General features: G+C 40.7%; 1 protein-coding gene across 3 annotated transcripts in view; it reads right to left on the bottom strand.

The window, feature by feature from the left end:
- Nucleotides 1–14,504, bottom strand: part of MANBA (mannosidase beta) — a 120,724-nt gene that overhangs the window by 47,530 nt on the left and 58,690 nt on the right. For all 3 annotated transcript variants that reach the window (XM_044766393.2, XM_044766394.2, XM_044766392.2), the window contains exons 10-11: nt 12,622–12,708; nt 7,489–7,656 (exon numbers count right to left, since the gene is read on the bottom strand). In XM_044766393.2, coding sequence (XP_044622328.2) covers nt 7,489–7,656; nt 12,622–12,708 — 255 coding nt within the window. The remainder of the gene's footprint in view (nt 1–7,488; nt 7,657–12,621; nt 12,709–14,504) is intronic.

Below are 14,504 nucleotides of genomic sequence, written 5' to 3'. Positions count from 1 at the left end.
GAGGAGCGACGGTGGAAACAGGTGACCAGAACCCTACCTAAACCCCCCGCAATTACTCCTAAACACAGAGGGAAACTTTGGAGTTGCACACCTGAGCCTGCGGGGAGAGTCTCTCCCCGCCATCGGTGGGGAGACCCCGCCTGGTGTTCACGGCGCCCGGAGGGTCCCAGAGAGAGTCGCTGAGGGTACGGAGGTCTCCCAGCTGCCGTTGCCCGCCCCGTGGGACTAGGGATAGCAGGAGATCTCGGAGAGGACTGGGGCTGGGGGGAGTTCCAGAGACCCAGCTTTGTAGCCTAGGGGGAAACCCTACAGGCTCACAGCAGCCTTAGGGAAAGCCTCTGCACAGCACCAGTAGAAGGCACCCAGCCGCCAGCCACAAGGCTGGAAGACCCCAGGGCAAAAGCAGCATAGCTAGGTGAACTAACCACAGACTGTAGAAGATGCCAATAGCTCTCCTGTGACCCATAGAGGACAAGTGAGATTTTGTGGGTGCCGTCAGCAATGGAGTGACAAATATAAGTGATCCCACCCCTGGCCGCTGGAAAAGCCCATAACACCGTTGCAGACCCCAAGGAGAGAGCACATCTAGGTGGGCTGCAACAGTAGGCACCAGCAGCCTGAAGCCACCCTGTGACGGCCCCCACAGCAGAGGAGGGAATCCAAAGGGCCACTGTGGCTACGAGGAGGGGCCCAGGCCCAGTTAGCAACTGCGGACAGGGTTCCTGGTTGATGCAGTATAAACAGCTGCTCCCCCACCGCAGCAGCTGAAACAAGTGAAAGGAGCAACTAAACTCTATCTCCATGCGGAGGTACAAATCAACAACATCAAGCAATATGAAAAAATACATTAAATCTCCAGAACAGAAAGAAAGCAACAAATACACAGAAAACAATCCCAAAGAAAATGAGATATATAACCTAAATGATGATGACTTCAAAACAGCCATCATTAAGATTCTCAATGAGTTAAGAGAGAGTTCTGACCGTCAACTCAACGAGTTCAGGAGCTATGTCACAAAAGAGTTTGATACGATAAAGAAGAACCAAACAGAAATATTGGAAATGAAGAACACAATAGAGGAGATTAAGAAAAATCTAGATGCTCTGAACAGTAGGGCCGATAATATGGAGGAAAGAATTAGCAATTTGGAAGATGGCAATATATAATTGTTGCAGGCAGAGGAGGAGAGAGAAGCAAGACTTAAAAGAAATGAAGAAACTCTCCGAGAATTATCAGACACAATTAGGAGATGCAACGTAAGGATTATAGGTATACCAGAGGGAGAAGAGAAGGAGAAAGGGGCAGAAAGCCTATTCAAAGAAATAATGGCTGAGAACTTCCCAAATCTGGTGAGGGAGATGGATCTTCAGGTGACAGAAGCCAATAGATCTCCAAACTTTATCAATGCAAGAAGACCAACTCCACGCCATATAGTAGTGAAGCTAGCAAAAGTCAACGACAAGGAGAAAATACTAAGGACAGCCAGGCAAAAGAAACTAACCTACAAAGGAACCCCCATCAGGCTATCAGCAGATTTCTCAGCAGAAACTTTACAGGCTAGAAGAGAGTGGAATGATATATTCAAAAATCTGAAGGACAAAAATCTACAGCCGAGAATTCTCTACCCAGCGAAAATATCCTTCAAATACGATGGAGAAATAAAAACTTTCCCAGATAAACAAAAATTAAGGGAGTTCATTGCCACAAAACCTCCTCTTCAGGAAATCCTCAGGAAAACCCTCATTCCTGAAAAATCCAAAAAAGGAAAGGGGCTACAAAACCAAGAGCAGAGGAGATAAGTAGAAGGACAACAACAGAGAGTAGCAGCTCTACATCAGAACAGATTAAACCATGGGACGAGAAACAAAGGAACCTGAAGAAAACCGGAAAACAAGACACAAAATGGGAGTGGTAGGCCCCCACGTCTCAATAATCACTCTAAATGTAAATGGATTGAACTCCCCAATCAAAAGACACAGAGTGGCAGGATGGATCAAAGAACAAGATCCAACAATATGCTGCCTCCAGGAAACACACCTCAGCCCCAAAGACAAACACAGACTCAGAGTCAAGGGATGGAGAACAATACTCCAAGCTAATAATGAACAAAAGAAAGCAGGTGTCGCTATACTAATATCAGACAAGGTAGATTTCAAAGCAAAACAGATAAAGAAAGATAAAGAGGGACAGTATATAATGATAAAAGGGACTCTCCACCAAGAAGACATAACACTTATAAATATATACGCACCCAACACAGGAGCACCAAAATTTGTAAAGCAACTCTTAATAGAACTAAAAGAAGACATCAACAACAATACAATAATAGTAGGGGACCTCAACACACCAGTAACACCAATGGACAGAACATCCAGACAGAAAATCAACAAGGAAATAATAGAATTAAATGAAAAATTAGACCAGATGGACTTAATAGATATATATAGAACACTTCATCCAAAAACAGCAGGTTACACATTCTTCTCAAGTGCACATGGAACATTCTCAAGGATTGACCATATTTTGGGAACCAAAGCAAACATCAATAAATACAAGAGAGTTGAAATAATATCAAGCATCTTTTCTGATCATAACGCTATTAAACTAGAAATCAACTACAAGAAAAAAGCAGAGAAAGGTGCAAAAATGTGGAGACTAAACAACACGCTTCTCAACAAACAATGGATCATTGAAGAAATTAAAGAAGAAATCAAATATTATCTGGAGACAAATGAAAATGAGAACACGACATACCAAATCATTTGGGACGCAGCAAAAGCAGTCCTAAGAGGGAAATTCATTGCAATACAGGCTCACCTCACTAAACAAGAAAAAGCTCACGTAAGCAACCTCAAACGACACCTAACAGAACTAGAAAAAGAAGAACAAACAAAGCCCAGAGTCAGTAGAAGGAGGGAAATAATAAAAATAAGAGCAGAAATAAACGATATTGAAACAAAAAAGACAATAGAAAGGATCAATGAAACAAAGAGTTGGTTCTTCGAAAGAATTAACAAAATTGACAAACCCCTAGCCAGACTCACCAAGAAAAGAAGAGAGAAAGCGCAAATTAATAAAATCAGGAATGACAGAGGAGAAATCACAACAGATACCAATGAAATACAAGAGATCATAAGAGAATACTATGAAAAACTATATGCCAACAAATTGAACAACCTGGAAGAAATGGACAAATTCCTAGACTCCTACAATCTCCCCAAACTGAATCAGGAAGAAATGGAGAATCTGAATAGACCAATCACAAGTAAGGAAATAGAAACGGTAATCAAAAACCTCCCCAAAAACAAGAGTCCAGGACCAGATGGCTTCTCTGGAGAATTCTACCAAACATTCAAAGAAGACTTAATACCTATTCTCCTCAAACTGTTCCAGAAAATTGAGAAAGATGGAGAACTCCCTAACACATTCTATGAAGCCAACATCACTCTGATCCCCAAACCTGACAAGGACAACACAAAGAAGGAGAACTACAGGCCGATATCACTGATGAACATAGATGCAAAAATCCTCAACAAAATTTTGGCAAACCGATTACAGCAATACATCAAAAAGATTATACACCATGATCAAGTGGGATTTATACCAGGGACACAGGGATGGTTCAACATCCGCAAGTCAATCAACGTGATACACTACATCAACAAAATGAAAAACAAAAACCACATGATCATCTCAATAGATGCAGAGAAAGCATTCGACAAGATCCAACACCCATTTATGATAAAAACCCTCAGTAAAATGGGTATAGAAGGAAAGTACCTCAACATAATAAAGGCCATATATGATAGACCCACAGCCAACATCATACTCAATGGACAAAAGCTGAAAGCCATCCCTCTGAGGACAGGAACAAGACAAGGGTGCCCACTTTCACCACTCCTATTCAACATAGTACTGGAGGTGCTGGCCAGAGCAATTTGGCAGGAAAAAGAAATAAAAGGAATCCAAATAGGTAACGAAGAAGTAAAACTCTCGTTGTTTGCAGACGACATGATCCTATACATAGAAAACCCCAAAGAATCCACAGAAAAACTATTAGAAATAATCAACAACTACAGCAAAGTAGCAGGGTATAAAATTAACGTGCATAAATCAGTAGCATTTCTATACACTAACAATGAACTAATAGAAAAAGAACTCAAGAATTCAATCCCATTCACAATCACAACGAAAAGAATAAAATACCTTGGGATAAATTTAACCAAGGAAGTGAAGGATCTATACAATGAAAACTACAAGACTTTCTTGAAAGAAATTGACGATGACATAAAGAGATGGAAAGACATTCCTTGCACATGGATTGGAAGAATAAACATAGTTAAAATGTCCATACTACCTAAAGCAATATACAGATTCAACGCTATCCCAATCAGAATCCCAAGAACATTCTTCACAGATATTGAACAAACAATCCTAAAATTCATATGGGGCAACAAAAGACCACAAATTGCTAAAGCAATCCTGAGCAAGAAAAACAAAGCTGGTGGAATCACAATCCCCGATTTCAAAACATACTACAAAGCTACAGTGATCAAAACAGCATGGTACTGGTACAAAAACAGGTCCACAGATCAATGGAACAGAATTGAAAGCCCAGAGATAAAACCACACATCTATGGACAGCTAATCTTCGACAAAGGAGCAGAGGGCCTACAATGGAGAAAAGAGAGTCTCTTCAACAAATGGTGCTGGGTAAACTGGACAGCCACATGCAAAAGATTGAAAATTGACCAGTCTTTTTCACCACACACCAAAATAAACTCAAAATGGATCAAAGACCTAAAGATTAGGCCTGAGACAATAAGTCTTTTGGAAGAGAATATAGGCAGTACACTCTTTGACATCAGTTTCAAAAGAATCTTTTTGGACACTGTAACTCCTCAGTTGAGGGAAACAATAGAAAGAATAAACAAATGGGACTTCATCAGACTAAAGAGCTTCTTCAAGGCAAGGGAAAACAGGATTGAAACAAAAAAACAGCTCACTAACTGGGAAAAAATATTCACAAGCCACTTATCCGACAAAGGGTTAATCTCCATAATATACAAAGAACTCACACTGCTTAACAACAAAAAAACAAACAACCCGATCAAAAAATGGGCAGAGGACATGAACAGACATTTCTCAAAAGAAGATATGAATATGGCCAATAGACACATGAAAAGATGTTCATCATCGCTAATCATCAGGGAAATGCAAATCAAAACTACACTAAGATATCATCTTACACCCGTTAGATTGGCAAAAACATCCAAAACCGAGAGTGACAAATGTTGGAGAGGTTGTGGAGAAAGAGGAACCCTCATACACTGTTGGTGGGAATGCAAACTGGTACAGCCACTATGGAAAACAGTACGGAGATTTCTCAAAAAGTTAAAAATAGAAATACCCTATGACCCAGCCATCCCATTACTGGGTATCTATCCTAAGAACCTGATATCAGAAATCTCAAGAGTCCGTTGCACCCCTATGTTCATCGCAGCATTATTTACAATAGCCAAGATGTGGAACCAGCCTACATGCCCAGAAACTGATGATTGGATAAAGAAGACGTGGTATATATACACAATGGAATACTACTCAGCCATAAAAAAAGACAAAATTGGCCCATTCACAACAACGTGGATGGACCTCGAGGGTATTATGTTAAGCGAAATAAGCCAGTCAGAGAAAGACGAACTCTATATGACTCCACTCATAGTTTGAATTTAGTATATTGATAAGGAGATCTGATCGGTGGTTACCAGGGAAAAGGGGGGGTGGGGGGAGGGCACAGAGGGGGAAGTGGTGTACCCACAACATGACTAACAAAAATGTACAACTGAAATCTCACAAGGTTGTAATCTATCATAACATTAATAAAAAAAAAAAATCAAAAAAAAAAAAAAAAAAGAAGGACTCTCTACTGTGCTCTTACAAAAGAAAAAATAAGAAAGAAAACAAATGAAATACCTATAGACAAACTGAGCCAGCTGTGTCCCCTCTTCTCTCTGTTTATGGAAATCTTCTGGCAGGGGTATTTGCTTCCAGAGGTAACTCCACAGATATCCACAATGGACATACACACACAAATACACAGACACATACAAAAGGGAGCAACTTACACACCCAAACATTCCTTGCATGGACAATCCTGGGGCCTCTCAGCCTGCACAGCTGTTCCCAGCTAACACACTCTACAAGAGGCATGTCTACTTACACAGTAACTTTTGAATTCTAGATGAAATGCCATGTTCCTAGAAAACATAAATATCCATAGTTCTAGAAGAAGTTGTAAACTCAAATTGGAAATAATCATAGGAGAAATTAAATATATTGAGGGGAAAAAAATCTATGCCCCCTAAAAATGCACAGGTCCCAGACTGTTTTGCAGGTGAATTTGTCTCAATAAAACCAATAATCTATTTTATTTAAATTATCTCTAGATGTTTAAAAAAAAAAAAGCCTCCTAACTCATTCCACAAGGTGAGCATAAACACACACACACCTACCAAATGCTACAAGCTGGGTGTTATAGGTCACATCTGTCTTGCCAATGATTATGTTTAGATAGCATTATTTAATGCTGAATCTAAGTGTGACGAGGCCCAACATCCATTCTCTTATTACTACAGTCATCTCTTCTGTCTTTGAGAGCCTCATCTACTCTACTCAATTTTTTTAACAGATTTGGCTCCTCTAGGCATTTGAGTTTATAATTCTCATCATAGACCAATTTCACTTGTAAACGTGAATTTTTAAATTCTAACTAAAATATTAGCAAATCAAACCTAGCATAGAATAAAAGAACACAGCATTACAACTAAATAGAGCTTACACTAGGACTAGTTTACCATTAGAAAATTAATTCACAGAATTCACTATGTTAATATATTAAAGAGGAAAAAAATGACATATCAATAAATCATCTAACGTAGAGATTCTCAACCTTTGGGGATCCACGGATGAGCTCCAAAGAGTCTACAAGAACCTGTAATTGTAAGCATAATGTTGGTGTATGTGTCGTGAGTTCCATAAATAAGTTAACTCTCAAAGAAGTCCAGCACGCATGAATGCTTTCACATGCTGCAGCATCACAATGGATTACTCTGCATTAAAATGATATTGTTGAAGCTTGACTTAGAAAAAGGGGTGTAAACAACCTGGTGGTGTAGTGGTTAAGTTCACGCACTCTGCTTCAGTGGCCCGGGGTTCACCAGTTCAGATCCCGGGCAAGGACCTACACATGGCTCAAGCAGCCATGCTATGGTGGCACCCCACAAACAAAGTAGAGGAAGACTGGCACGGATGTTAGCTCAGCAACAAACTTCCTCAAGCAAAAAAGAGGAAGATTGGCAACAGATGTTAGCTCAATCTTCCCCACCAAAAAAAAAGAGGGGGCTTAAAAATATATTATAACAATATTCAAACTGATCCATTTTTAAAACAGGTTCTTAAATTCTACTCCACTAAAAATCATTACTTACTGTCAAGACGATCTCTCGGATGTTTTTCACATACAGTGTCACATAATCATTGATGTAGGTAGGCAAGTCACTGATGTGTATGCCATACCAATTCATCATCAGTGCTGCTTCATTTTCATTATTTCCACTCCACGTGATGATGGAGGGATGAGATTTCAGTCTCCTGACCTAAAATTTAAGAAAATATAAAATAATTTTCAAATGCTCAACAGAAGAAACTCAGAGCTATAATCATTCACAAAATTATAGCCATTCATTTCTGCCTATAAATTCTTATGTGCCAGAAAACTCATTAGAAAATGGTTGGTAATGTTACCTGTGGGAATACAGATTAAGAAATCTCTTGAGATTCTTTTTATCTAGATATTATATATACTAATAAGATATGGTTCCTCTTCTCTACTATATGAAAACTGAAGAAAATATAATCCCTTTTATTGAAAAAGAAAAATATACCAACCTCATCATTATCTGCCTTTCCACAAAAAGGTTCTAAGAAATTCAAAGGGCAGGAGACATTATATTACAGGGGTGAGTTTCTCAAGAGCAAGTTGGAGTTCTGTGAAAGGAACAAGTGAAAAGACAACCTAACAACTGGGAGAAAATATTTGCCAACCATATATCTGATGAGGGATTAATATCCAAAATACACAAGGAACTCGTACATCTCAACATCAAAAAAACTAAGAACTCAATTAGAAAATGGGCAAAAGATCTGAACAGACTTTTCTCCAAAGAAGATTTACAGATGGCCAACAGGCACATGAACAGACATTCAACATCATTAGCTATCAGGGAAATGCAAATCAAAACTACAATGAGCTATCACCTCTCCTGTCAGAATGGCTATAATTAACAAGACAGGAAATAAGAAGTGTTGGAGAGGGGCTGGCCCCATTGCTGAGTGGTTAAGTTCGTGTGCTCCAATTCGGTGGCCCAGGGTTTCGCCGGTTCAGATCCTGGGCACAGACATGGCACCACTCATCAGACCACAGTGCCACATGCCACAACTAGAAGGACCCACAACTAAAATATACAACTATAGGGGCTGGCCCCGTAGCCGAGTGGTTAAGTTTGCACGCTCCGCTGCAGGCGGCCCGGTGTTTCGTTGGTTTGAATCCTGGGCGCGGACATGGCACTGCTCATCAGACCACGCTGGGGCAGCGTCCCACATGCAACAACTAGAAGGACCCACAACAAAGAATATACAACTATGCACTGGGGGGGCTTTGGGGAGAAAAAGGAAAAAAATAAAATCTTTAAAAAATATATATATACAACTATATACTGGGGGAATTGGGGGAGAAAAAAGCAGGGGAAAAAAAAAAGAAATGCTGGACAGGATGTGGAGAGAAGGGAACCCTCGTACACTGCTGGTGGGAGTGCAAACTGGTGCAGCCACTATGGAAAACAGTATGGAGATTCCTCCGAAAATTAAGAATAGAAATACCATATGATCCAGCTATTCCACTGCTGGCTGTTTATCCAAAGAACATGAAAACACAAATGGGTGAAGATATATGCACTCCTATGTTCATTGCAGCATTATTCACAGTAGCTAAGACTTGGAAGCAACCTAGGTGCCCATCAAGGGACAAACGGATAAAGAAGATGTGGCATATACACACAATGGAATACTACTCACCCATTAAAAAGGATGAAATCTGGTCATTTGTAACAACATGAATGGATCTTGAGGGTATGATGCTAAGCGAAATAACTCAGAGGGAGAAAGTCAAATACCATATGATCTCACTCGTAAATAGAAGATAAAAACAACAACAAACAAACAGAGAGAGACAGAGATTGGACTGGTGGTTACCAGAGGGGAAGGGGGAGGGAGGAGGACGAAAGGGGTGATTAGGCACATGTGTGTGGATGGTACTTAGTCTTCGGGTGGTGAACATGATGTAATCTACACAGAAATCGAAATATAATGATGTACACCTGAAATTTATATAATGTTATAAACCAATGTTACTGCAATTTAAAAAAACACTGAATAAATAAATAAAATAAAAAGAAATTCTAAAAAAAAGAAAAAGAAACAAATGAGAGACAACAAACACCACTATAAGGACGACCAGAGAGTTTTGCTTTACAAAGCAAGTGAGAAGCAGAGATACTCTGGAAGCTAAAGATAAATATATGGAATATTCTAAAGGAAAAAAAAAAATCAGCTCATCAAGAGAATGTCTCCTGAAATAACTATCAACATCATGTTCCAAGAAATCAAGCAAGGTTAAGCAAGTTACTGAATATATCTACACATAGAAGAAATGAGAGAATCTATCTGAAAACGCTGCCAGCCTTGAAAATCGAGGGCTGCATGGAACTGGGCTCACTGTGGGCCACCCAACATAAAGGTCAAAGGATCCGGTTCTTCTGACACTGGGAGACGGGCCCCAGCAGAGGAGGGCAATTACATCTCTTTGAGAACAACAGAATGAGCCAACGGTCAAGAGAAATTCTTTTGGAACATGTTTCAGCAATACAACCTCATTTATAGCTTCTCTTTCACTGTAACGGAAGATTACAGTGATGGATCCCAGCTGATATTCTCAATGTAGTCTCCATTCAAGAGACTAAGTAACTCATACATAGAATAGAGATGCATGCAGGATGTATTAAAGAGACACATCTCAGGGTTGGCCAATGGGATAGTGGTTAAGTTCAGTGCATTCCACTTCAGTAGCCTCCGTTGGTGGGTTTGGATCCCAGGCGTGGACCTACACCACTCATCAGCCATGCTGTGGAGGAAACCCATATACAAAACGAGGGAAGACTGGCACAGATATTAGGGCTAATCTTCCTCAAGCAAAAAAGGATGAGGATTGGCAACAGATGTTAGCTCAGGGTGAATCTCCCTCAACCAAAAAAAAAGGAGAGAGAGAGAAAGAAATACATCTCAAAAAAAAATTAAAGTCTTGTGTTTTTCTAAACCAGGCTTATAAACAGTATTTTCTTTATTTTCCTGTGCATAGGCCCAGATAAGTAAGGGCTGCTAACAACTGTGCCTGGCATGTTCATGGTACCGATGAAAACACAAATACAAACAGTCAAGAGGGAAGAAGCTTCAGGGACTCTATGCCACACACACACTTCAATCTGATCTAGAATTTTATGGTAAGCTTTACTTTAAAATTTCAACAAATTCTGCATAAGAAAAGTTCTCCTTCTCTTTAATAATACATAAAAGAATTGAAGGCGCATAGATATATTTTCGTCATTTGTATAAAAGAAAATTAAAACCTCTAAAAGTTATTCATCCATCCATCCAGCTATCCACAGCCAGGTCATGAGGATACAGAGGGGACAAGCCCAAGACCTTAGCGAGATCACAAGCTTGCAGGAGTGACAATACACTGAACAAGTCATTCAAAGTGTGACGTGTGTCACAAAGGACAAAGGATCTACTCTAGAATTCCAGATATGGAAAGGTTTTCCTAGAGAAAGTCATGCTCAAGGTAAGAGGGGCCAGAAGAGAATGAGTGAGGCGATCCACAAGGGAGGGTGACGGGGAAGCCGTTCCTGGGCACAGACAGATGGGGAACGCGGTGCTCGGAGGTGAAACGGCAGACAGGACAGGATAGTGCATGGTGAGGAGCTTTAAGTTTATGTGCAGGGCTCTGAGCAAGGGATGATTCAACATGCACTTTTTAAACCTTTTTTCTTAAAAAAAAATAAAACAGATGCAGAAAACAAATTACAAGATACTTAACTACTATAAGGCAATCACCCTCATAACCACCACCCAGACCAAGGAAGAGACCTTTACCAACCACCCCAAGAAGCCTCATGCACCGCTTCCTAACTGCAGTCCCTTCTTCCTTCCAAAAGTAACTACTATCTTGAGTGCTACAAGAATCACGTGCTTGCATTTCTTTTGGTTATTCACAGAAATACACATCCACAGACACTAAAATTATGAACTCTTGGATATTAACATACTTGGTGGATTTCAATCCACTGACATTCTTATCTTTATTAAATCCCAAATTGTCCTACTCTTGGTTGATCGGAGTCTCGTCAAGTTCTTTTGACACATCTTTGATAGCTTCTTTGTTATCTGTGTGTCAAAATGCTCCAGGATTACCTAGTATATTTCCTGTCCCAGACCTGGAATCAGCCATTTCTGTAAGAAACCCTTCTCTTAACGGCAAGGATTATTTCAATATAAGGAGGCTCAACATTACTACATTGTCCATTGTTTCTAGGCCTTTCCAATGGACAGAGTTAGGATTCACTTCTTTGCATTTATAGATCTATAAATATAAATATAAGTGTGTACATGTGGAATGCAAAAGAAACCAAGGTGTAAGAATCACTTCATATTTTTGACCTGAGAAATGAAATTCAAAGGCTGGCATTGCCATTTATTGAGGTGGGGAAAACTGCAGGGAAAGCAAATTTGGGAAAAGTAATATAATGTAAGTTTGGTTTGGACACGTTACAGTTGAGATGCCTATTACACCTCCAAGGGGAGGCACCAAAGGTAGCTGGATGTAAGAACCAGGAACTCAGTAGACAAGCCGGGGTCACCAGCATACTGTTAGTGCCACTGAGTCAGTCCTGATTCACAGTGACCCTGTGGGCAGCAAAGCAGAGCCCTGCTCAGTCTTGTTGCACCATCCTCTCATCTAGTGGTGCTCTAGCAAACAACACTCTGTTGCTGTTCACAGGGTTTTCATGGCCAATTTGTTTGGAAGTGGGTGGCCAGGTCCTTCTTCCTAGTCTATCTTATTCTGGGAGCTCCACTGAAACCTGTCCACCAGAGATGATCCTGAGGGAATTTGAAATACCTGTAGTACAGCTTTCAGCATCACAACAACACACAGCCACCACAGTATGACAATCCACAGGCGAGTGGTGTGGTTCCCTGACCAGGACAGGACCCCAGCCACGGCAGTGAGAGCACTGGGTCTTAACCACTAGACCACCAGGGCTGGGTTCATCAAGACGTAGGTGGTCTTAAAGCCATGAGACTGGGTGTAGTCATCTAGGGAGTCAATTACCTGACTGTGGTTTTTCATGGGATTTAGTAAAGAGAAAACAAAAAGTAAGCAGGAGCGGTTTAACAAAAGGCAGAACTGCAACATAAGCATCTTCCTTCTTAGAACAGTGATAACGTACCTGGTAAGCAACTTCTGCTCTCACGGAGTCCACGAAACCCTGACCAGCTGGATAAAGGGCACAGGCAAACATGAAGTCCTGCCACACCTATCAAGTCAAACAGAAGGCAATAAGGCACTTCCACAGATTTGATCACACAGAGAGAAATTCTTCCTTCTGAATTTAGGGGACTCTCTTTAATGCAAACGAAACCCAAGTTAGCCGGATGGGATGGGTAAGATCACTGGAGCACTGCTGTGCGTGAGGTCTGGGAAAGGCAGGCACAGGCCTTATGGTGCTCCAGGGCCACAGGGAAACCTGAGAAGAGAAGACACTAGGTGGGCAGAGAATAAAGAGAAGAAAGGGGAAGTTAAATAAGAAAACAGTGTGTGTGTGTTGAGGGGAATATGAAATTTCAAAAGCAGGAGTTTCCCCCTCCTCATTCCTAATTCACCCTAATCTTCACCTGGAATTTGGTATTGAGAGATGGACCAGACTGTTAAGAAACACCTTGTTTATAAAGGAATTAACTTTGCATGGCCAAAAGGACCACAACACGGGCATTCTACTAATGAAACCAGACAGTCCCTTTCTAGGGAGGCCGTTATGACGCAGTAGCTGAGCTCGGCCCGAATCAGTCAGCCTGAGTCAGAATCCGATTGCACCACACATCTGCTCTGTGAGCTTGGGCAAGTTATGGAGCCTCTCCACATGTCAGTTTACTTATCTGGAAGTAAGCTCAGGGACTTCGTAGCCATGAGACCCGCCCCCACCCCCCCCCACAAGAAATCCTCAAGAATGCCCTCATACCTGAAAAAAGGAAAAAAGGGAGAAAGGGGTCACAAAACACAGAGTAAGGAGACAGACAGAGAGAATCAGAATAGGATAGCAAATCTTCAACTATAGCACTAGGATAAAGGGAAGGAAAACACCAAAAACAAAGACAATCTTGTCACTTTAACCACAAACTCACAACACAAGTTGGAATAAGATATGAGAAAAACAACTTAGGAGGGAAGGAGGAAAGGGACTGAATCAGTTTTGACTATGGAAATAGGTGGCCATCAGAAAATGGACTGTTATCCACAAGATTCTGAATACAAACTTCAGGGTAGCCACTAAACTAAAAAGCAGAACAGAGACACAAAAAATAAATAAGGAAAAACCTAAGAAACACAGCATAAGAAACTGCAGTAATCAATGGGTAGACCAAAACACACAGGACGAGAAACAAAGCAAATGCAAGAAAACCAGAAAACCAGTGACAGAACGACAGCATTAAGGCCTCATACGTCAATAATCACCCTAAACATAAATGGATTGAACTCTCCAATAAAAGACACAGAGTGGCAAGACGGATTAAAGAACACGATCCAACAATTTGTTGCCTCCAGGAAACACATCTCCGCCCCAATGACAAATACAGGCTCAGAGTGAAGGGGTGGAAGAGGATACTCCAAGCTAATGGCAAACAAAAGAAAGCAAGTGTCGCAATACTTATATCAGACGAAGTAGACTTCAAGATAAGGCAGGTAAAGAGAGACAAAGAGGGGCAGTATATAACGATCAAAGGGACACTCCATCAAGAAGAAATAATGCTTATAAATATCTATGCACCCAACACAGGAGCACCGAAGTTCATAAAGCAACTATTAACAGACCTAAAAGAAGATATTAAAAAGAACACAATAATAATAGGGGACCTCAACACCCCACTCACATCAATGGACAGATCATCCAGACAGAAAATCAACAAGAAAACAGTGGAGCTAAACGAAAAGCTAAAACAGTTGGACTTAATAAGCATATATAGAACACTTCATCCAAAAACAGCAGAATACACATTCTTCTCAAGTGCACATGGAACATTCTCAAGGATAGACCATATGTTGGGAAACAAGGCA

Source organism: Equus asinus, chromosome 3, assembly GCF_041296235.1.
Source record: "Equus asinus isolate D_3611 breed Donkey chromosome 3, EquAss-T2T_v2, whole genome shotgun sequence".
Classification (NCBI taxonomy): Eukaryota; Metazoa; Chordata; class Mammalia; order Perissodactyla; family Equidae; genus Equus; species Equus asinus.
Note: the sequence above shows the minus strand (reverse complement) of the source record. Positions and strands in the feature narration are given on the sequence as shown.